General features: G+C 37.4%; 1 protein-coding gene across 2 annotated transcripts in view; it reads right to left on the bottom strand.

Annotated features, from left to right (window-relative positions):
- Window positions 1-25,939, bottom strand: part of KCNK2 (potassium two pore domain channel subfamily K member 2) — a 222,548-nt gene that overhangs the window by 157,018 nt on the left and 39,591 nt on the right. The window contains exons 1-2 of one of the 2 annotated variants that reach the window (XM_036756313.1): window positions 25,585-25,630; window positions 22,138-22,448 (exon numbers count right to left, since the gene is read on the bottom strand). In XM_036756313.1, coding sequence (XP_036612208.1) covers window positions 22,138-22,448; window positions 25,585-25,630 — 357 coding nt within the window. Of the gene's footprint in view, window positions 1-22,137; window positions 22,449-25,584; window positions 25,631-25,939 lie in introns of those variants that run through there. The other variant, XM_036756312.1, reaches the window with a different exon arrangement.

The following is a 25,939-nucleotide window of genomic DNA, read 5'->3' as shown; positions in this document are numbered from 1 at the left end:
AGTTTCAGGGTAGAAAAGAGTGATTGTGGTCACTCACAGACCAAAACACAGGCCAGGAGACTAGTTATCACACCTCTCCTTAGGTCATACCATTTTGGCAGAACCAAAACAAAAATCTGAAATTTGGAGCGATGCCCCCTCTGCCCCAGAAGCAGAACCCAACTTTAACATAAGTTAAAAGTCAAGAAATAGGCTGGAAAATTATAAAATAACCAAAAAAAAAGAACATAACCATAGAAAATTACTGTGGTGACAGGGAAGATCAAAACACAAACTCAAAAGAAGAAAATAAAGTCAAAATGCTACATGCAAAATGTCAAAGAAAAATATGGATTGGTTTCAGGCCTCCAAAAGAATTCCGGAAGAGCCTGAAAAGGATTTTCAAAATCTATTAAGAGAGGAAGAGGAAAAAGTAAGAAAATAAAAGAGAGTGATGCAAGAAAATCATGAAAAACAAGTCAACACCTTGGTAAAAGGAGCACAAAAAGACTGAATAACATGTACACCTTGAAAAACAGAAGAAGCTGACTGGTAAAAGAGGCAGAAAAATTCACTGAAGAGTAGATCTCCTCAAGAAGCAGAATGGGCCAAATGGAAAAGGAGGTACAAAAGCTCATTGACAAAAAATAATTTCTTAAAAATTAGAATTGGGCAAGTGGAAGCTAATAACTCCATGAGAAATCAAGAAATGATCAAACAAAATAAAAAGAATGATTTTTTTTAAATGGGAAATATTTCATTGTAAAAACAACTGACCTGAAAAATAGATGAAGGAAAGATAATTTAAGAATTATTGTACTACCTGTGAGCCATGATAAAAAATAGAGAGCTAGACATCATCTTTCAAGAAATCATCCAGGAAAATTGCCCTGACATCCCAGAACCGGAAGGCAAAACAAAAGTGGAAAGAATCCACCAATTGCCTGCTGAAAGAGATCACAAAATGAAAATTTCCAGGAATATTATAGCCAAATTCAGAGCTGCCTGATCAAGAAAAAAATATTACCGGCAGCCAGAAAGAATCATTTCAAATATCATGGAGCCACAGTCAGCATAACACAAGATTTAGCAGCTTCTACATTAAAGGTTTGGAGGGCTTGGAATTTGATATTCCAGAGGCAAAGGAACTAGGATTACAACCAAGAATCACCTACCCAACAAAAGTGAGTATAATCCTTCAGGAGGAAAATGGATATTTAGAGAAATAGAAAACGTTCAAACATTTCTGATGAAAAGGCCAGAGCTAAATAGAAAATCTGATTTTCAAATACAAGACTCAAGAGAAACAATAAAATTTCAAATACAAGACTCAAGAGAAACAATAAAAAGGTAAACAGTAAAAATAAACCATAAGGGATTCAATAAGTTAAACTGTTTACTTTCCTACAAGGGAAGATGATGTTTGTAACTTCTAAGAACTTGATCATTATTAGGGTGCTTAGAAAGAGTAGAAACATACAGAGCCCATGGGGATGAGTTGACTGTGGTGGGATGATAAAGAAAGTAAATTAAGGGCTGAGAAAGAAGGATGTACTGAAAGAAGGAAGAAAGGAGAGATAGAATAGGGTAATATTTTACATAAAAGAGGCACAAAAGAGCTTTTACAATAGAAGGGAATATGAGGGGTTGTGGACAATGCTTGAACCTTACTATCATCAGAATTGGCTCAAAGAGAGAATAACATACACACTCAATTGGGTATAGGAATCTATTTACCCTCCAAGGAAGTAGGAGTGAAAGGGGGAGAAGAAAGGGAGGGTAGCTTGGGGGAGTTGGTGGTCAGAAGCAAAACACTTTTGAGAAGGGAAAGAGAACGAGAAAGAGAAGGATAAACAGGGGAAAAGTAGGGTGGAGGGAAATAGAGTTAGTAACCAAAAGTGAGAAACAGAAATTTATGGCAAGTTTCCCTAGGGCTTTTTTCTCAAATATATAGAGAACTAAGTTGAATGGTCAAAGAATATGAACAGGCAGTTTCAGATAAAGAAATTAAAGCTATCTTTAGTTATATTTAAAAATGCCCTAAATCAACATTGATTAGAGAAATGAAAATTAAAATAACTCTAAGGTGCCACCTCATACCTATCATATTGGCTAATTTGACAGAAAAGGAAAAAGACAAATGTTGGAAGGGAAGTGGAGAAAGTGGGATACTAAAGCATTGTTGACAGAGTTGTGACTGGATCCAATGATTCTGGAGAGCAATTTGGAACTATGCTAAAAAAGGTATAAAATTTTGCATACCCTTTGACCCAACAATACCACTACTAGGTCTGTATCCCAAAGTGATTTTAAAAAAAAGGAAAAGTCCATATATGTATAAAATATTTATAGCAGCTCTTTTGTGGTGGAATTTGGATTGGAAATTGAAGGGACGTCCATCAATTAGGGAATGGCTGACCAAGTTGCAGTGTATGATTGTGATGGAATACTATTGCATTATAAAAAATGATGCGGGATGCTCTCAGACAAGCACGATGATTTCAAAAAAAACATGGAAAGACTTACATGAACTGATGCAAAGTGAAATAAGTAGAACCATGATTATAGTGTATAAGGTAGCAGCAATATTGTATGATCATCAACCGTGAATGATTTAGCTATTCTCAGCAATACAATGATCCAAAACAATTCCAAAGGACTTATGATGAAAAATGCTATTCACCCCAGTGAAAGAACTGATGGAATCTGAATTCAGATTGAAGCATGTTTTTAGAACTTTATTTTTCTTATTATTTTTTCCTTTCTGTGTTTTGTTTCGCAACATGACTAATATGGAAATATGTTTTACATGATTACGCATGTATAACCTATGTCAAATTGCTTGCCTTCTCAAGATATAATTTGGAACTCAAAATTTTGGAAAACAAATATTAAAAATTGTTTTATTTATAATTGAAAAAATAAAATATTTCCTTAAAAAATGCTTGACTGGATCCACTACTCCTATATTATCTAGTATCAACTGATCCTTCATTGCTTCAAGGTAAACCTTTCATTCTTCCCTAATTGACTATCACATTTTCCAAAAAAGCTATTTGAAATACTCTCTTCTCTCTTAAAACCTATCATACCATCCTATATCCCTCCTTCCTGTGTAGATCAGAACCATTTTATTAAGATATAATTTGGGTGGAAACAGTTTGTGATTTATTATTAATTATTTAATGTAAATAAAAAGATTCTCACAAAAGATCCTTTCTACATATTAGACTGAGAAAATAGAGATCATTTTTCATAAACTCCCCCTACTCCCTGACTATACATATCAAAACCCCATGACATCATTTCTCATCTCTCCTCCTTACTCTTTTTTCTAATAAACAGAAGGCCCTTCTCAGGCAAAGATGACAGATTTATGAAAATCTCATTAAAAAATTTAACTGATATAGAATGGAAGCCCCAATATGAAGATTAAAAGTACACAGAAACTGCCTTAGCCAAGAAACATTTGAAATTCTTGCCAAGAACAGAAAGATGATAGTTAAAAGAAGCTAGTTTAGAATATAAACTTATTTGTAAAACACTACAGAAAAGAATGGCAGACAATTACAAATATTATCATCCAATTAAAAACAAAACACTGGATGTAAAGTCTCCAGAAATAACCACATCATTCCAAGAATATTCATAGATGAATCTGACTGGATTAAAACATATTGATGAAAATGGAAACTTTTCAATGTCTCTATAACATTCAGAATATATAACTGGGACAGACAGAGCAGATGGATAATTAATCTAAGAACTGAATTCTCTCTATCTTCATAAAATGCCTTTATGTGAGTATATGTGTATGTATGGGTATACATATGTGTGTGTGTGTATATATATATATATATGTGTGTGTGTGTGTGTGTGTACATATATATATATATACATATATATGTATATATATATGTATATATATACTTGCATCTTTTAAGAGAGTCCAGAAAACAAAATCCCACTTTCCAATACTACATTATTAGCCAGTTCTTAACTTCTCACATATTTTCTCTTCTAAACATCCTCTTTTCAGCTGAAGATAATTAATAAAACACTACCTGTTCCCCTTCAATTCTTCAATATTCTGCTCATGTCTTCATATTCCCTGGAGATTCTTTCCAGGTTCCTTCTTATAGTAGCATTTTGTTTCTAAATCAATCAATCAATCAACATATATGAATTGCCTACTATGTGACAAGAATTGTGCTAAGCATTGAATCATCAGAAGTTCACGTCAGTCCTCACGTTTGACAATTTTCTCAGGAGGTTCTCTATCACATTCTGTCTTCCAGTTTTTCATTACTTCCAAAAATAATCGTGTCCTAAACTGTGAGGCATTGAATATAAGTTCTAGAGAAGCTGGTATGAATTAGAGTGGTTGGGAACAAATAGAAATTGGTTTTCATAAACATGTAGGATTTTGATTGCTACAAAGAAGGGAAGCTATTTAAATTTAAAAATAATTTCCAAGAACTGTCTCACTAAATTTTGGGGAAAAGTTTACATTTATCCTATTTACCTTTGCAGGCATCATAGGCAACCAGGTGGTGCAGGGCTTGGATCAGGAAGAGCTAAGTTAAAATCCAGTCTCAAACACTTAACCAACTGTGCGACCCTGGTAAAGCCACGCTATCTGCCTCAGTTTCCTCATCTGTAAAACTAGGATAATAATAGCCCCCACTTCTCAAGGTTGTTGTGAGGATCAAATGAGAAAATATTTGCAAAGCACTTTACAAACTTTAAAATTCTATAGAAATGCTAGCTGTCATTATGGTCAGCCATGATGGTATATGACAGCCCTAGTGGCTAAAGGATGAAATTGAAACCATTGCTTTATTTAAATAGAAGAGCAAAATGTTGGGAAGATACAACTTAGGTTAGTAAGAAATAGAGCTCTAAAAAAATGAGAAATAATAGAACAATAAACAGAGCATAAAAACATCCATTCTTCCTTCCCTCCATATCTTAATTTCATTGACTTCTGTCAAGTCTCAGCTCAGAGCTCACCTTCTGAAAGGGTATCCTCAGCTTCTAATGCCTTCCCCTTTGAGATTACTCCCCATCTACTCAGTGTATATCTTGTATGGATGTATTTAGTTATTTGTATGTTCTCTCCCCCACATAATGTGAGTTCCTTGGAAGCAAAGACTATTTTAATCTTTCTTTTTATTTCCAGATCTTAGCACAGTGCCTGGAGCATAATTAGTGTTTTATTAATGCTTTTTTGTTGTTGATTGATTTCCTAGTACATTGTATCCAGACAATTTTGAGCACCCTACAGTGAAACAGATAGAGTTTTCTTCTGTTTCAGAGAACTAGAGCTAGACTTTGTAATTTGCATTCCCTTTAAGGTTTGAATCACAGTACTAATAGTTACTATTGTTAATAATAATAGCTCACATTTTGATAATATCACATAGCTTATATTGCACTTTCCTTACAGCTCTGTGAGACAGATAGTGTAAGGGGTTTTATTTCTATGCTTTGATACCATGTATATGTAAATAAGAAAGTAAACACTGTTCCAATTGTGTAGCACAGGTTCCTTATTCATGAGTCATCTCGTGGTGTACTCCTTTCATTTAGAAAGGAGCACAAAGGAGAAAATTCTATTTTTTTTTTATTGGTTGGGAAATAGCCTGGGTCAGGGGTAGGGAACCTGCAGCCTCAAGGCCACATGTGACCCTCTAGGTCCTCAAGTGTGGCCCTTTGGCTCAATCTAAACTTCACAGAACAAATCCCCTTAATAAAAGGATCTGTTCTGTAAAACTTGGCCTCAGTCAAAAGGCCACACCCAAAGACCTAGAAGGCCACACGTAGTCTCGAGGCCGCAGGTTCTCCATCCCTGGTCTAGGTCATAGGGAATCCAGTGAGGGAAGAAAGGGGCTATTCCCCTGCCATCCACAGAATATTTGTTTTCAGTTGCAACGTACAAACTGTCTAAGAAAAATATCTCCTAGGAGTAATGTTTCCTTTAAAATATAATCAAGCACAATTTTAATAAACTGAATGATTTGATGTCAGTTTTATAAACTAGAATACCAGGTCCGCTCAAATTATGTGTCAGTTGTCAACATCTGATAAATCTCTCTCCAGAAATGAAATATTCAAGAGATAATGCTAAACTTGTTAACCCACAAAAAAAGGCAATTTTACTGACAAAATGTAACCAATCATTTTCTCTAGAATCTAAACTTCAATGCACTCAGATAAATCAATCCTAGGTTTAAAAACATCAACCCCTTAATATTCTTGAAATACGCTGAAAATTGATTTTGAGGGAGGAAATCAAACTGAAATGGAAAGGATTTCTACCACAGGGAAGATAGGAAAAGTATCCTAGGTAATATTCTCATTATTATATCTCATAAAAACCATTTACTTTAAAAATGTTTCTCTTAGCTCTACTGAAAATGAGTAAATACTCCTAACTTACCAACAAATCAGCCTCTCCTAAGTAGCCACCCCCATTTCTGTCATCTCAATTCTTACCCCTCTCTAGACATCCTGAACTATGTGAATGCCCTATATACAACTTGTTTTCTTGCACCCCACAACTCTTATCCATTCTACTAACCTTGCTTATAAGGCACTTTCCATTTCTCTTAATCAGATTTTGCCTCAGTCTTCTTTCAAAAACTGCTCAAAAATCTTTTTCCCTCAGAAATCAATTACATTAAACTTTTCTGGTTCATCACTTCTATCATATCGACCCCTCCAACATTTATATATATATATATATATATATATATATATATATATATATATATATATATATACACACACACACACATATATATATACGTGTGTATGTGTGTGTGTATGTCTGTGACGTCATGACCGATTACACGTTTGTGTTGTATATTTATGTTTTTAGGGGCACCTAGGTGGTGCGAGTGATAGAACACTAAACCTGGAGTGAGGAAGACCTGAGTTCAAATCAGGCCTCAGATACTTCCTAGCTGTGTAGCCTTAGGCAAATCATTTAACCTATGTTTTCCTCAAATTCTTCAACTATAAGATGGGGATAATAATAGCTCGTCTTTCTTGGATCATCACTTCTATCATATCAACCTCTCCAACACTTGAATGTATAGGTCTATGAAGTCAGGATAAATGGAATATTTATGTTGTGTATTTACGTTTTTAGGGGCAACTAGGTAGCGCAAGTGACAGAGCAGCAGTCCCAGAGCAAAGAAGACCTGAGTTCAAATCTGGCCTCAGACACTTCCTCGCTGGGTGACCTGTTTTCCTCAATGTCCCCAGATAATAATAATATCCATCTCCTAAGGTTGTTGTAAAGATTAAACAAGATAACTCTAAAGCACTTAGCAAAGGGCTGGCATCTGACAAATGCTATATGAAAACTAGCTATTATTCATATGGCTTATCCTATTTCTCTCTTTAAATAAGACTCTCAAGTATGCTTTTACAATCTACTTATCATGTATTATATATGATAGTTGTCTGTATTATGTATCTTTTGCTATTCCCACAGCAGACTGTAAGTTACATAAGATTACCGATAAGTTCTTATCCAAACTTTGAATTCACCCAATACCTAGCACACAGTAGGCCCTTAATAAATATTTGAACTGAATTATGGTTGTTAAATGCCATCCTTTACTCCTTAATGACTGATGGAATATAGACCTTACTGTGTATTCTGAAGACAGTAGACACAAAATAAATAAGGTTGACTGATGATGGAGAAGAGGGCATAGGAGATGTGTTTTAAGTTACAAAAAAATAAAAAAATTAAAATTTATGGAGCAATTCTTGATTTTTTTCCACTTGTGATGGACTTGTTCAATTGCTTCATGATTAAATGTAACTTTTTCCGTAAGCATAATTTATCAAATATCATAAAATTTATTTTTCCTGTAGATAGCATAACTTCAAGCAGAGTAGCTGTCCTATTGAACAGTACTAAAAACCATCCTTCTCCCTGAGAAATCATTAACAATGTCCAATACAGTCTAAACAGGGGGACAGCAGCAAGCAAGCTCAAAAACTCCTCAGAAATTTTAATTTCTATGTACTTGGCACAGCAAATAGGAACAAATTTACTGATCTAAAAATCATATAATAACAAGAGTTACTTTTAAAGACTTGGGCACTAGCCTTATGAAGTTCCTGGCTGGCAAGATGCTGCTTATTAAACTGTATTTATTTTGGAAAACTTGTTTTCATGGGTAAAATAAGAAAAGTAAAAAAAAAATCTTCCTCTGTGTTTAAATCATAAAGAAAATCAGGCAGCGGATACACCAAAAGACAGTGAAATAATGCATTTTATCTCTTCTGTTTTGCTTTGCCTTTCTTGGGAATCTGAAGATACTGAGTGTGCTGGTTTCAGGAAGGTGAGTTTTCTCACAATCACAAAGAAAGATAGTATCACACTGGAAGAAGCTATAGGTTGGCAGTCAGTAGACCTGGGTTTAAATCCTGATTCCCAGAATTAATATTTATATGGCTTTAGGCCAGGAGTGGGGAACCTGAACCCTTGAGGTCACATGTGGAGCTCTAGGTCCTCAAGTGTAGCCCTTTGACAGAAGGATCTGAAGAGTCAAAGGGCTGCATTTGAAGACCTAGAGGGGCCACATGTGGCCTTGAGGCCAAAGGTTCCCCACCCCTGCTTTAGGCAAAATGACTGTACTTTTCTGGGCCATAGTTTTCTCTGCTGTAAAAAGGAAGGCTGGGATCACCTAGTCTTGGAGGTCCCTTCTAAGGCCAAATTCCAGGATCTCTGCTTCATAGCCATGAAATACCACTACTCATATACATTTAATATGATCTACTTTGTAATATGGCCATTGGATGTATATGTTTGCTAAATTATAACCCATGAGGTCTAATAAGTGTAGAGACAATGTTTTACCAATTTTTATACTTCCCCCAACCAGTGCTTGCTACAGTTTTCTGTACAAAGTAGGTATTTAACAAATACCCACTGAACTGAGTTTAGTTTAAACAAATAAAGTCAATTCTAAACAAATCCTGTACCTCAACAGGACCCGAAAGGAACTGAAATACACCAAAAACTGAAAAGAGAACTCAAGGAATGGAAATAGGAACTAGGTAAAGATTAGCTAGTATCAGGAAAGCAGCAGAACTGAGCCTGTAAATCATTCCAGTGAAAGCCTGATATGCACGAAAATGACAGAACATGCAGGCTCCATATGTCAGAATGACACCACCAAAACTTCAACTGCCAAGTCTCCTCTATGCCCAAGAGGTAACTAGAATCCCTATGCTTTGTCTTAGCCTGTGATTTAGTCTATGCTTTGATTTCTTAACTTCTCTTGCTTCTTTATTCCAAAGTCTGAGTCCAATGGGCTTTGTCATCTCATTGGAACAAAACACATATCTTATTGGGGAAAATTCACTTTAGATAGTCTGAAGATTAGATATAACATTTCTCAGTTATCACATTGGGATATAACCTATTTCAAAATAAATGAAGTAAAAGTTATTTTCATTCAACAGAAGAAATAATTGCATTTTAAAAGGAAGGTCTAAATCCATAATCTTCCAAGTATAGACTCCAGCAAAAATTAAAGGAGTAGATAGCTGTGACTGGAAGAGTTAAAGGATAGAAATTCAACAACTACAAAACACAAAAATAAAAACCCTGTTGGAATCCTAAAAATTACAAAGTTTAAGAACCAATTAAAATCTCCTTTCCCTGGAAAGAACTTTGTGATTTGTTTCGGCATTCAATGACTTCTAGAGAGGTTTTTCCCAGTTTTCCCAGTCCTCCAGTTCCTAAGATTCACTTATTTCCCAAAGCCAATTTTACTTTTCCACAACCAAAGAATATGCTAAACCTCTAGGAGCATTGAATGATTGTTGATTCCTTTGGTGCCCCTTAAAAGAGTAAAAAAAAATCTTTTCAACTCAAGAGCAAGCAAATGTTTGTCACTTTTCAGTTAACATTTTTATGGGTATAGTATCATTATGCCCACTGAACAGATTGGTTAACACTTAGGCATGAAAACTGAAGTCAGCCCACATACATAATTGCAGATCCTGAATGGAAGTGAATTGGCTAAGAAATAGCCTGAAGAGTAACAGGGTACAATCATATCATGAAATGTAGGATCATTTGAATATATAAGCAAACACAAGCTAATTGGGAAGGCACAATGGTTTCAGTAGAGGGAAATTATGCCCTGCTAACTTATGGAGTTATCTGAGAGGATAAATAAAGGCAGGGATAAAACAGTTGGCATAATTTTAAATAGACTAGGAGTTTCTACACCAAAGGGTACTAAAAAGAAAAAAAAGCTGAATTACCATGGAAAAGTGAATAATATTTGGATATAGAGAATTGCTTTAAAGGCAAGAAATAAAATATAGGGAAAAGAGACATTTCTTTGACTGGAACATTACATTGCTGAGATCTCTCTTGCTCACATGCGCAGTGGTTAAAAGCCTATGTATTTCACATTCTGTGTCATTTTGTACCAGAACATTCCTCTGTGCCTCCTGTGAAGTACTTTTCGACCATACAATAGCAATTTTCAGAGGCAGTGTATGATAGAAGACAGGAAGCCAGTCTCAGGACTTTGGATTCTAGCTCCACATCTGACACACACTGACTGTGTGACCATGCAAAAGTCACTTAGCCCCTCAGTGCCCCTGGCAACCCTCCAGGTTGCCTCTCTTAATTGTCATCATATGACAGAAAAATATTTAAAATATCCACTTAACTATATTTTTACTATATTACTTTACTATATTAGTCCATTAATTCCTTTGGTTTGTTGTAAATATGAAGTCTGCCACTCACACTCATAGATTTGAGTGGGTTTGTTATTACATTATAACGGAAGCACTTGGAGATAGGGACTGTTTTTTCCCTCTTTATCTCTTCACCTCACACAGAAAGGGATAAATAATAAGAGTTTAATAAATAGATATTCATTGAAATCTATGTTTAGGAGAGAAGCAAATCAGAGAAATATGAACTTGGAACTTATCTGCAAAGAGCTGCTGACTGGAGCCATAACAACAGATGATATTAGCAAGGAAGAGAATGGAGATGGAGAAGGTCAACACCTAGGGAAGGGCCCATGTAAAGGCAGTAAGGTGGAGTCAGATTTTGGAGGGCCTTAAATATCAATAACAATTCAACAAACATTTGCTATTGAAGTATTTGAAGACTGTCAAGTGAAAGAGGATTTAAGCTTGCTCTATTTGGCCCCAGAGGAAAAATTAGGAGCAGAGATCGAGGTAGGTGCTATAGATAGGTGTTATGAAGAAGCACATTTAGGCTTTATGTAAGGAACTCCCTAACAAATGTGCTGCTTTTGGAGTTCTGGAGTTCTCCCTCAATGGAGGCCTTCAAGCCTCCATTTGTCCGGTATGTGGCAGAGGAGTTTTTGTTTTGTTTTGTTTAGTATGACATGGAATGGATGACCTTTGAGTTTCCTTCCAACTTAGAAGTTCTGTGACATTTTGTGAAGCATTCTAAACTATGCATACCCTTTGATCCAGAGATACTCTGCCAGGCCTATACGCTAAAGAGATCAAAGAAAGAGGAGATAAACATATATGTAATAAAAATATTTATAGCAGCTTTTATTGTAGTGTCAAAGAATTGGAAACTAAGGGGTTGGGGTGTCTGTCAATTTATAAAATGGCTGAACAAATTATGGTGTATGTGTGTAACGGACTACTATTGTGCCATAAGAAATGATGAAAGAGAGAAACTGGGGAAGACTTTTTCAGAGAAACTAGGGAAGACTCATGTGAAGTGAGCAGAACCAGGAGAACAATTTGTACAAGAACAAAAACACTATAAAGCAAATGACTTTGAAAGACTAAAGAACTCGGATCAATACAATAATCAACCATGATTCCAGAAGACTCATGATGAAACATGCTACCTACCTCCCTCGAGAGGAATGATGGATTCAAAATGCAAAAAACACACATAATTTTGGATTCCACCAATGTGGGAAATTGTTTTGCTTCACTACATATATTTGATAAAAGGGTTTTACTTTTATTTTTTCCAATGGAGTTCGAGGGGCGAAAAGCAAACTTAAATAAAAATTTTAATTAAAATATTCTGCGAAGTACCTGCTATTTACTTCTCTAGGAGTAAAGATCCTCTACTTATTTTGGAGGAAGATATCATCTGTACATTAAGACATTATTTTGGCAGCTATGGAAATAAACAAAGGAAAAAGGAGAATCTGATGTCAGGGAGACAAGCTAAGAGACTATCTAACAATAATCCAGATGGAACATGATCAGGACCTCCACCAGTGTGGTGGCAAGAATGAATGGAGAAAAGGGGACAGATTGGCAAGTTGGCATAAAATGCAATTGACAGGATTTGGCAACATTTGAGGATGATAGTGATGGAGAGAAGAGTCAAAGGTGACATGAGGGTTTCAGGTCCGGAAAATGAGAGAATAGAGGGGTGCCAACAGGAAAGGAAAATTGGCAGAACAGGGCAGGTTCTGAGGAGGATAATTATGAATTCAAATTTTCACTCGCTAAGTTTAGATACTAGAAGGATATCCAAGTGGGGGGTGTCCAACAGGTAGTAGGAGATGTGGAACTGAAGTTCAGAGGAAATAATAGAGCTTTTTTGTTTTTGTTTTAGTTTTGGTCCAGACTTGTGATTCCATCAGTATAGGAAACTTTTTATATAAAAACTCCTTTCACAGATGCAGAGGCAACTCATCTGCAGTTTACAGTCATAAACAGTTGCCTGTCACTCAACAAACACTTATTAAGTATCCTCTCTGTGCCAGGCACTGTGCTAAGTACTGAGGTTACAGAAAGAGGAAAAAGTCCCTGCCTTTAAGGAGCTCACAGGAAAATAGAGGAGACAACAAGCAATCAAATATGTACAAACAAGCAATACACAGAAAAACAGGCAATAATTAACAGAGAGAAGGTACTAGAATCAAGGAGCTGAGAAAGGCTTCCTATTGAAGATGGGATTTGAGCTGGGATTTGAAGGAAGTCAGGAGGAGTTGATGAGGAGGGAGAAGATTCTAGGCATGGAAGCCAGCCCGACAAAATGCCCTGGAGAGGAGAGATAGAGTGTCTTTCTCATGGAACAAGGAGACCAGTCACTGAAAGGTGTAGCTGAAAAGTTAACTCCCTATGTCACACATAAAATATGTTTGAGAGAAAGAACTTGAACCCAAGTCTTCCCCAGTTCCAAGGCTGGGCCTTTGTGTACTAAGCAATTCTGTTTCTCAGAAATTAATCAGAGCAATAAAAATAATTGTAATGATAATAATAGCATTTATGTAGTGCTTCAAAGTTTGCAAAGCACCTCACACAGAGTACATTGTTTGAGCCTTAGAACTTTGTAGGGTATTACTCTTGCTCCCATCTTACAAATGAATATAGATTTGGGGGTTAATTATATAGAGATGGTCATTGAAGCCATGGAAGAAGATGACATATATCTGCTGAATAAAGGAAGAGGTGAAATGGTCTGCTGAGAATATGAGACAAAAAAGAGGGCCAGGGGCTCAAGAGGGGGAAAAGGTTATAAATATTTATTGTAAGGAGTTAACAAGAGAATTCATAGTTTGTTAGAGCTCAAAGAGTCCTTAGATATTATTTTACAAACGGTGAAACAGGTTGGGGAGGGGTACTTGCCCAAAATCACACAGCTGATTGGTCCAAGAGCTAAGACTTGAACCCAGGCCCCCAGTCTATGTCTGGTACACTGTCCAATGCATTATGCTGCCTTCCTTTGTGTAGTAGCAGTGAGATTTCAGGTGAGGTTAGTCAGTATGAATTTATAATACACTAAATTAATACCTTTTTTAACTTTTTGAGCAAAATTTGCAGCCTAGAGTTTGACTGGAAAGCAAACAAACCAGAGTTGAGGTTCAACCACTCAAAAGTGGAGATTGTGGAAGATTAAGATGGATGAGAGATTCTTGGGTGGTCAGTCACTCAATACACATTTATTAAATGTTTACTATATGCCAGGCACTGTTCTAAGACACAAAGAAAGGCCACAAAAAGCAATCCTTGCTCTCAAGAAGGGTAGATTCTAACAGAGGAGGCTATACATACACAGTGATATACATACAGAATAGATGGAAGGTTAATCTGAAAAAGAAAGCCATTTTGCATAAGGAGAGAATGGGAAAGTCTTCTTGCAGAAAAGCTTTGAACTGAGTCTTAAAGGAAGCCAGGGAAATTAAGTACAAATGAGAGGGGAAATTATTATAATCATGAGGGACAGCCAAGGCAAAGGCAGAGAGATAGGAAATGGAAGGTTCAAGGACTTGCAAGTGGCCCAGTGTGGCTGGATAGTAAAATTTTGGGGGCAGTAAAGCACAAGCAGGTAGCAAAAGGAGGAAGAGGCCAAATTATAAAAAGCTTTAAATACTAGCGGATTTGACATTTGACCCTGGAGGTCATCGTGAGTCACTGGAGATCACTGTGGGAGAAGGAACATGTTCAGAATTATGTTTTAGAAACATCATATCGGCAGCTGAGTGGAGGATGAAGTAGATTGCAGAGACACTTAGTAAAGGAGACCATTTGTAAGTCTATTGAAGTAATCTAGGTAAGAGGTAATAAGGACCTGAACTAGGGTTCTAGCCATGCTTAGCATGTCCAAAACTGAACTCATTACCTGTAATGGCAAGCAAAATGGGACTTTTTGCTGTTTTTTTTTCTTTTGGAGTGCTTCTCAGCACTAAGTGCCATTGATTTAGTCTTGCCTTTGTTTGAATCATGAGTCTTTGATGACCTGCTTAAGTTACAAGAAAGCCTAAGTCACATGAGTTTGAGTCACATGATTGTGATGCCTTCTGACCCTGAAGAAGCATATATATACTCGTAGGTTAGTATTTTGCTTTGGGGGCTCACTCACTAGAAGAGTGTTCATGTGATTTGACCAGACGAGACTCTGGGTAGCCATTAAGGAGCACCCCCCACGCCCGGCTTGGAAAACCCAGATGCTGGTACTTCTCTCTCTGGTAACTACATATGTCTTGCTATGGACAGACAGAAGCCCTGTCTGCTGATTTGTGTTATTTTCTCTGTTTATATAATTTCTGCTTGTAATTTCTGTTTGTGTTTTCTCTGAAGTTCAGGGTGCTGACTTTTTCCCCTGAACTAAGTGAATGACATATATATATATATATATGTATATATATATATATATATGTTTAATTAAAGTGAGATTGTAAACCCCTTAAAGTTGCTTTCCTTAGAAAAGCAGATCAAAGAACCTGTGCTAGCAGCCCTCCTGTGTGCTGGTGTTGTTGGCCTTACACCTCCATAGCAGCTGCAAGCAGTGTTGTTGTTACATTATCTTTACCCCAAACCTCCTTTTAATAACTTCTCGATTACTACTGAGGGCATCAATATTCTCCTAGTCACTTAGGTTTGCAACCTAGGGGTCATCCTCAACTCCTCATTCTCTCTTACCACCACCACCACCTCCATATACAATCTGTTGTCAAGGCCTTGTCAGTTTCACCTTTGTAACATACCTCACATCCGCCCCCTTCTCTTCTTTGACATTGCCACCATGCTGGTGAAGGCCCTTACTACCTTGCACCTGGATTACCATAATAGGCAGATTACTGGTTGCTCTGTCTGCTGCAAGTCTCTTTCCATTCTGGTCCATCCTTCACTCAGCCATCAAAAGTGATCTTCCTAAAGCATTGGTTACCATATCAACCTCCCCCACCTACTATTCAATAAACTTCAGTGGCTCCCTATCACCTTCAAGATTAAATACAAAATCCTCTGTTTGGCACTGAAAGCTTTTCATAACCTGCCTTCCCTACTTTTGCAGTCTGCTTATACCTTATATTTCCACGCACTCTGTGATCCAGTGACACTGGCCTCTGCTGTTCCTTCAACAAGACACTCCATTTCCCAACTTCAGGAATTTTCACTGGCTGTCCCCTATGCTTGGAATACTCTCCCTCCTCTTTTCTGTCTGTTGATTTGCTTCAAGTCCCAGCTAAAATCCTACCTTCAACAGGCCTTTGTTAATCACCTTTAATTCTGGTGCCTTTCCTCTTTTGACTATTTCCAATTTGTACTATATGTAACTTGTATATATCTGGTTGCATGTTGTCTCCATCCTTAAACTGTGAGATCCTTGAAAGCAGGCACTGTCTTTTATCCTTCTTTGTATGCCTCATTTGGTACAGTGACTAGCTCATTGTAGGCACTTAATAAATGTTTATTGACTGATTGATTGCGTAAGCAGAGAGGAGGGGAGAGACACAAGAGATGCAACTTTAGAAATGCTAAGATTTGGCAATGGATTAGATAGATAAAGTAAGTAAGGACAAGGAATTTAGTTTAAAACATTGCGGTTGTAAGCACGTGTGATTAGAAGGCTGAAAGTACCTGTGACAGTAATTGGGAAATGTGAGAGGAGAGAAGGATTGGGGGAAAAGATAATGAGCTCTGTTTTGGACATGTCGAGCTTGCCTAAGATGCAATTGGAGAGAAGTGAGAAAAGCTTAAGAGAGAGACTAGAGCTGGAGACATAGCTCTGGAAATCATCTGCATAGAGATGATATTTTAACTCATGGGGAGAGAGTGGTAGAAAAAAAATTTTAAATGGCTGATCATAGGATTTGGCCTGAGTAAGGTGACAAATGACGCCAGCACAGATGTGATGCCCAGGACAGGGCTGTCCAACCTTAGGTTATCATAGGGCCACATTAAAATACAATAATTATTTGAGGCCTGCACCCAGAATAAAAAATATAGTACACTAATAGAAAATGGGGGGACGTGTGTCATCAATATAACAGGTGAAAGCGCGAAGAGCGAAAGCAAACATAAAACCACTAAGCGACAACACGACAGTATAAAGGTTGGTGCATACTGACTAGTCTGCATTGTACAGAAGGAATGCATCCCACAGATCTACTGAAAATTCCGTGTGACATGTTCCATCCATAATACTGTTTAAAAACACCAAAGAAAATTAACATCAATGAGATTATTAGTGATGGAATTAAAAAATCTTATATGCATTCCATGCAAATTATTATTTTATTTTTTCACTCATGAAAATTAAAACCCACAGGAGCGCTGCATAAAATCTCACTGTGGGCCACATGCGGCCCACTGGCCGTATTTTGGACAGCCCTGCCCTGGTACCTATTCAATACTTATATATGAAAAGTAAAGATGGAAAGACCATAAGTTAGGATCAGAACATAAAATTTCATAATCCAGGGTTCTGAAGCAATGGGTTGAAAGGAGAGGTCACTAGAGCTGACAAAGTTAAGAAATCCTGACAGATTCAAGTATTAGAAGAATCATTAAGGTATATTTACATCAATGAAGATGGCAGCAGAAGGTCCAGGAGAAAGGAAGAATGTCAGTCAGGAAATCATTGACAAAGGTGGGAAAGTATTCTGGGGGGTTGGTAGATGACAGGAGTGAGAGTGGGAAGAGGTTTGCTAGGTATACAACCTTGAGCAAATCGCTTAACCTTTCTGTTTCACACCTGTAAAATGAGGATAATAATGCCTACCCTGCTTACCTCATGAGATTGAGGCAAAGATCAAATGAGATAATGTATGTGAAAGCACTTTTAAAAGTCATGAAGACAGCCTATAAAAGTGCGAGGTACTCATTACCGTTAATATTAGATATTATTATTTTTGTTGACAATATTCTATTAGGTCAATTCATATACGAATTATTTATGGCCAACTTTGTTCCATGAATGTTTCTTTGCCTAGGATACATGGCTTAGAATTAAATTAATGTCACGTATGTTTTATTTTAGTTTAGACTCAAGAAATACTCAGCCATAAATAGACTATTATAAAGAGTGTATTACAGTGAATAATCACAATAATTCCCCTTGGTCTCTCTCAACTTATGATTAAAGCATCCAATGATACCCTCCTATGCATTATTTTTAGTTAATATTCTTTTAGTGAATCTTTTACTACACCAGTTTGAGTGATACCTGATGACACATAGTAGCCCCATGTCCTTTATCCTCTCCAAAGCAATTTACCAATATTCCTTAATTAATGCTCACATGCCTTTATGAACCAAACATTCTTTCTTCAACAAGCTGCTTTTTGTTTTTAGCTTATAATCCTACCCTAACTTATTTGAGGGGAGGGGCAGAGGTACAGAAATCAGACCTGTAATTTTACCAGTGTAGGCAGCTCCATCTACCAATGCAGATCAACATCTACTTTGAACCCTATCATTTGGGAGAGTTGCCTGGGGCACAGAGAGATTAAGTGACTTTCCCAGGGTCACACAGCCAGCATATGGCAGAGTCAGAACTTGAACCCAAGTCTTCCTAACTTGGAGGCTTGTTCTCTATCCACTGTACTACCTACCTCTCATAACACCATCCCCCCACCAACACCAACACCAAGTATGATTATCACTACATAAAATATTATTACTGGGGTAACTAGGTGGTGCAGTGAGTAGAGCACTGGCCCTGGAGTCAGGAGGACCTCAGTTCAAATCCGGCCTCAGACACTTGACACACTTACTAGCTGTGTGACCTTGGACAAGTCACTTAACCCCAATTGCCCTGCCTTCCCCACCCCCAGAAAAAAAAGTATTATTATCACTACATAAAGATTATATTTTTAAATTCACAGAATTCAAATAAGGAATTCAAATGAGACAAAGTTAATAACCTTTAATACTTTTGTCATTAAAATCAGGAAGCTATAGAATAGTCTGAAACTATTATCTATATCTGAGCTATAGAACAGTCTGAGACAGTTATACTAGGGTGGGGGAAAGGAGCTAGGAAAAGTTCTGAGTGTGTGCAGAGGGGAGAAGATATGAGTAGGAAGTTATTCCTAAGTACCCTCTCTTCTCTTTGAATTACCTTTCTCCAAGAAACCAGCGATGCTGCTTTCTTGGCAGTCAGGAATTTTCTCACTCCCAGTGACTGAGACACCCCACCTGGATCTTTTAATAAAAATTCATACTGTAGATGTTTCTTGATGCCATGCTTCAACGAAACTTTCTTATCCAGTGCCATTCCTTCAAGGTCCCCCTTTCAAAGGAAACTAACCAATTTGCTAACATAAAACATGAACGTCAACATGATATAGTCTAACAAGCCCTGGAATTGAAGTCTTCGATACCGACCTCAAATCCTCAGTCTACTCTTTACAATAATATTAGAATCATCTCAAGCAAGTCATTCAATCCCTCTAAGCCTCACTTTCCTCAAAATGAAGGAGTAATGGTCCCTTCTAACTCTCAATCCCATGATCCAACATCAAATGTAAACTACGAAAGTAATCCTTAGAGAAATGCATTAACCTTCTAAGATAACGTTTGAGTACAGATAGAGAGTTGAAAGGTCCCTTGGGGCCAAATAGTCCAATGCCCTCATTCTGTGGATGAAAAAAAAAACTGAATCTAGGACAAAATGACTTTGGATCTAATGTAAATCTAGAAACTGACCCCTGAATGAGGATGTTCATAAAGGCAAATCTCACTAAAATGCTGGCATCCAGAAACAACAATAACAATAGCTAATGTGACCGTAGCATTTTAAAATTTGTGTCACACTTCACAAATATTATTTCATTTGATCCTCACAACAACCCTGGAATATAGATGCTATTATTATCTCTATTTGACAGATGAGGAAACTGAGGCAGGTAGAAGTTAAGTGACTTGCCTAGGGTTACATCTCTAGGGAGTATCTAGATTTGACCTCGGGCCATCCTGATTCCAGGTACAGTACTGTATCCACTGTGCAACCTAGGTGCCTCAATAACAAAATTAACTCAGGTTAGAACACTTATAAAGCAGGAGATGCTTTATGCCTTACTATGTATGTGACAAATATAACTAGAGCTTCAGCCTAGACAAAACCATACCTAGACAAAACTGTACAGAGGGTTCTGCACACTGAGAGTTTATTAGTCATGACAAAGCAGCATTTTTAATTTCTTAAATTTATTTCTTCCTACCAATACTAATTTGAATTTAATGGTTCTTGGCATCAGATCAAATTCGGTTTGATTCTTCTCTTCATGTTGTTGAGAGAAGTATTGAAAAGCCAAAGCCAACAAACTCTTTCTCTAGAGCACTTTCTTTGCCCCTTCCTCTTGAACTGCTTGTTCATCAATACTAGTATTCTTTACCTGCAAGGATACTAGGAAAGATCGATTCTTCCCTAATTCTTGAAGAAACTGACCTGATGAGAGTCATCAGACCAGTTGACAGTCAGACTAATAGCATCTGCCAACAATCCTCTTAATAGGAGCTCTCTTTACCACCATCTCCTCCCTTCTACTCTTACATAGTTCCTAATACCTGTTTTAGAATCAAAGATCTGAATTCAAGTCCCATTTTCTCCCCAATATGTCACTGGTAGTAATTCCTCTATAGGAAAAAGAACGTCTTGAAACAATAGGTTTGATGGCTGTTGTCACATTTAGTCAGTAACAGATAATCCCAACTATCACAATTTTCAGAAGAAGAAGGAGGAGGAGGAGGAGGAGGAGGAGGAGGAGGAGGAGGAGGAGGAGGAGGGAGGAGGAGGAGGAGAAGCAGAAGGAGAAGGAGAAGGAGAAGGAGAAGGAGAAGGAGAAGGAGAAGGAGAAGGAGAAGGAGAAGAAGAAAGGAATTGAAAGAAAGCAATTTTCAACAAATGAGCAAATACGTCAGTTTGCAATAGAAATCAGTAAGATTGATCCTGATTGTCTGTGAAGATCAATAAGGTAAAATGGGTTGTATTTGATTGAAGTAATCTTCACCTATTTAAAAAACAATGAGGCCAAAGTGATAAATATTCTCTGAGACATCACACCAAGATATCATGACGTCTAGGTTGTTTGGTGGGCCCTGGGCATCCTCTAGCACCACCTAAAATTACATAATCTATCCTATCTGGCGTGGGCCACCAAATGAGCAAAATATGGAAGGGAAAAGGACATATCAATAGAGGACTCAAAGACGGGGGCAACATGAGAAGGATTGAGAGTGAGCAGCATTTTGGGTACGGATCTGAACAAGGTTATTGCATTTAGACATCTGCTTTTTTAGGATGAAATTATGTAGTTGTAATGTAGAAAGACAGAGAAAGGCTTATTGAAAGCCAGAAAGGTAGAATATGGTGGGAATACTATAATAAAGTTCCCAGAACCTGCAGCTTGTTTAGAAATAAACAATTCTCTAACAATTCTCCCTATTCCAAGGAGTTCATTTTGTTAAATTCAGACAATATATGGTCTTTGAGAGATAAAGAGAAGAAAATTAGCTGATAGCATATAAATAATTAACTTTCCTTCCAATCTGACTTGAAGTAATATAGAAATTAGGATTTATAAGAGAAATATTAATGCAAATTACTTTGAATAATGAGTCACTTCTCTCCTTCTGGGAAATTTCTAGTGTCATCCTTTTGATCAATATAAAGACAGTTTAAAAGAGGGGAAGGAGCAAATGACATAGCCCTTCTGATAATGTAGTAACAGGTCTACTTGTTCTTTTATCTCAAGGCTTGCCCCAGTATTCTGCATACAGTAGATGCATACTAAATGTTTGTTTGATTGAATTCAGTTTTTCATATTTTTTCTTTCTTCATATTTTGTAAACTAAGTTAAACTAAGTCAAGACGAATCAATAAGCTCATTCCTCTGGGATCTAGTAAATTGCTTTTAACTCTGCTGAATGGCAGTTTAATCAGTACCCCCTGGGTGCTCACACCAAGGAGGTTATGATAAATGCACACTGATCAGAGGAAATGGAATCAGAAACAACTTGTTGGCCATGAAGAGCAACTCATAAGTGCAATAGCTCCCCTTTGCTTCTGATTTCAGATAACCACCTTGTTCTTCTCTCAGTTCACTTGTGTTAGCCGATTCTTACAGCCCCCAAACATACACATATTTTTTACGTTTTTCTGCAATAATCAGTCATCCTACTATCTGATCAGAGATCAACAGATTCTCTACACCAGAGAGCTCCCAGAAGGCCCGCCCCTGAAATCTATAAGTACTACAACTGGCAAGTCTATGATATAGGTAAGGGGGGAAAGAAAAGGGGGAAAAGGAGAAAAAAATGGTATCTTATAGACTGCCAACCCTTACTCCAAAGTCTAAACCATCCCTTTCCTTTCTCCTCAGAGAATATACAAGCAGCAGCTCCTTACATACAGGTTACCTGGATGAGTTCGTCCAGCTCAGTTGCATTGACACAAGAGTGTTGAGATATGAATGTCTGCTTCTGAATCACAATGGTGGTCCTCCGTGAAATCTCATGAGGTTGCTCCAGAGCTTTGAACACAGTGGCTCCAATGATCAGATAGACAACAACCACCAGGAAAATCGTGGAGACCGTCTTCCATTTCATAACATTAATAGTTGTGTCACTCTCCACCCGGGAAGAAAGTACTGTGGGTTTTGTAGAAAATGAGAGCCTCGGTTTGGAGTTCTGAGTGGCAGATTTAGGATCCAGCAAGTCAGGTGCCGCCACTAGTAATAACAGAGAAGGAGTATTAGGTTGGAGTTGGTTTAGGATGTTCTGGTTGGGTGAGTTTCTTTTTTTTATGGGGCCAGCATAACTTATTTCAACTCTCCCTGCTTTCCTGGTAGAAGGTGGCTGAACTCTAATATTTAAACCAGATATCACCTCCTAGAATCTCATATCCAGCAGCCTATATATGGGTATCTGCTGAGACAAAGGGTTGAGATCTTTACTCTCATGATGTCATGTGGCATGAGAGAAGAAAGAAGAGTGGACCTGGAAACTTGAACAAAGATGAGAATTTGCAAAGAATTCCCTTTTAAAATTCCAAATTTGTAGTCTTTTGCTCTAGTAAGCTGTTTTCTATAGCCATCTTCCATGCTAAACAATAAATGGGGTTTTTTTAGTCCTATATATTTGAAATGCATTTTAAAAATAAAGCACTTACAACCCCTGTTCTCGAGCAGCTTACAATCAGAACAGTCAGAACAATATAAGAAATAATTTGTTATTTTGCAATTTAAAGTAAAGATTATTTTTATACCTTAAGGTCCTTAAGACACCAACATTTTTGTGCATAGTAAATCAGCAGCATTTATAATGTCACTGAGCCTTCTTTACATCATGAAAGCTCTTTTTCCTAGTGCCCAGTGGGACCTCCAAATAAAATTTTCTCTTTCATTCTTTTAAATTGTAGTATATTCAAAAAAAGGAAACTCACTGCTACTTACAATAACACAATCCTAGATACAACTCACAAGTATTTGAATAATGACTAGTCATCCAGAAAAAGAAAACTTAAACTTTGTCTCTTACCCTTGTACTCTTGTACTCTACATGCTCTGGAAAAAGATAATTGTCCATTAGGGTATGTTTATATGTCCTCTTACAAATTCTCATACACTCTGCTGTAACTGTGAAGCCATTTATTATTCATCTCAGCTATTCAAAAATATCATTAATGGATTCTCTTTTAGAAAATAAAAGAGATAGCAGAATTCTATCATGTTGGGGGAAGGGAAGAAGGGAATCAATCATCTACTGAAGGTCATTTGATTATATCTACCTCAACAAACCATTGGAATGGCAATATTCTACAAAAAAAATTTTAACCAAAATACTTTTGACTTATGACCTTACAAATATAGTACCTTGCACATAGTAGCCACTTAACAAATGTTTGCTGCTTGTTAGATGGGAATGTATTTGAAGTATATACATAAACCCAAACAGAAGAGACTGTAGTATCAAGTTCCCTAAGTATATAGTCATAGAATGAGTTACCAAACTGCATATTTCAATATTTCAGCAAGTGAATTTACTATATTGTGCATTATAGGTACACTCACTAATTTTGATGATGCAAGATACACATTAGGTAGCCATATGGGAAATTCAAATACAATAGAAAACTTAAGAATACATACTTAGTAAGGAGTAAAATCAAGATATCATATTTCACATGTCTAATCTCTTCTCCCAGACTATCCTCTGTGAGTTAAACTATACAGCTACCAACCACAGTATCATTTCATAAAATAAATCTACAGTAGCATTTAGGCAAGAAGCTTTGTACACAAAGCTATTTAAAGCTCTGGGCTTAAGCACAGCTGTAACATGGTGAGGGATGAAAAAAATGGTCTCTTCATTGAGTAGAACTCATACCCCTTTTTCAATTTTCTCCAAAAAAAAAAAAGTGAGTTCACAGCTGTAAAGCAATATACCATGTTTCGTTCACCTACTAAAAAAAATACAGGAAACGTTCTGAGGACACCTCAATATGTATCCAGATAGATAAATATCTTCATGTATATGTATGTGTTTATCTTTCTCCCCAAGTATATTCAGCTGTATTAAATAATGTCAGTGATTAAAACCATTAATTATTACTTTTTTGAAAGATAATTGATTATACAACTGAAAATAACATGAATGTATATAACATTATATAATTATGAAAAATCAAAGTTCAGACTTCCTAAATGAGGATTCTTTTCAGAGTCACTGTCCTCAAGGGAAAACAATACAATCTTGATAAGGTTTGATTAGATAGACAGACAGACAAGCTCTATTGGCATATCTGGGTGGTAAACAGGAATACTAATGACAAATAATACACACTCAAGCACTGCACTTATTGTTTGGAAGAAATCTCAGAGCTCCCCAAAAGCCCTTCAATACACAGACACAGACAATCCATTAAATCAGTTTTTTCTAACCTGAAGAATCTGGGAACCTTTCAAAATTACTTGCTTCTCAAAAGATCATCTCACTTTTCCTTATGCACCTATAACAGTCACTTAATTTATTATTGGAAGAAGCCCAAATTTTTCTTTTTAAAATTCAAAGAAATCTACTTCCCTCCAGTAATTAAAACATTTTCAATTACCAAAAACAAATGAGATGTATATTCTAATAACTGAGTATAAAGAAATTTTGGTAAAATCCCACATAAAAACCAAAAATAATCTTTTTTTTCTAAGTCAAATATGGGAAATCAGTAAGTTTGGTAACTTTACTTGGTATAAGCCCAAGGGAAGCTACTCAGAGAAAAGAAATCGAGGCTATATCTTTCCCTTCTCTCCTTCCTCCCTCAGCAAAGAGGGTTCCTAAACTAATGACAGGCTATTCTTAATCAGATGCTCCCCATCCTCACCCATTTACTTATCCTTCAAACAGACTCTTCTGGAGTTCTGACTGGAGACCTGATGCTGGCAGAAGCCAGACTTCAGCACCACTTATCCTCCTCACACAGTTAGCAACAAGTGTGGACAACCACGGCATAACATAACCCTAGACAATCCTAACCTCCCCCTCTCCCTCATAGACCCCTCCTTCTATTCCCTTCCCTCCCCATCACAAATCTTTAAAATATTCAAAGCAAAAACTCAATGCAGATGCAAACGTCCGGATATTAAGGGGATGGGGGGAGCAGAAATAGGGGTGAAAAGGAGGGGTCAGGCTAGGATAGGAAAAAAGTGGGTTTTCCCTAATGATCTGCTCGCCAAGTGAGACCCAAGGTGTTGACCTTAAACAGAGTCCGGATGGACTACCCGCAGCTTGGAAAAAGCCAGGCGACTGTTCCCTAGGACGAAGTTGGCCCTGGGAGACCAGAGGGATGACGCCTGGGAACAAGGGATTTACCTCCTGCACTGCAGCCGGTTGTCTCCTGAGAGGCACTAGAAAGCATGAGGCATGCATGCAGCATTCAAAACTGGGGGAAGGGCGGGGGGTGGGGTGGGGGCAGGCTGGAGGGGAGGGGGCCTCGAAGCTTTAAAAAAAAAAAGACGCAGAGGTACTCACTTCTTATTCACAGACTGGATGCGCGCTCCGAGTTTCAGGGGCAGGCATTTTCCCAGTCTTTGTTTTACTGGGGGGGGGGGGGGGGGGGGGGCAGGGAGAGGGGAGGAGGGGAAAACAGACGTGAATCTAAAAGGCGGGGGGGGGGGGGAACCAGAGGAGAAGGAACTGGTGGCTGGCTAGCTGAAAGAGGACAAGG

Source organism: Trichosurus vulpecula, chromosome 4 (assembly GCF_011100635.1).
Source record: "Trichosurus vulpecula isolate mTriVul1 chromosome 4, mTriVul1.pri, whole genome shotgun sequence".
Lineage (NCBI taxonomy): Eukaryota > Metazoa > Chordata > Mammalia > Diprotodontia > Phalangeridae > Trichosurus > Trichosurus vulpecula.
This window is presented reverse-complemented; position numbering and strand designations above follow the sequence as displayed.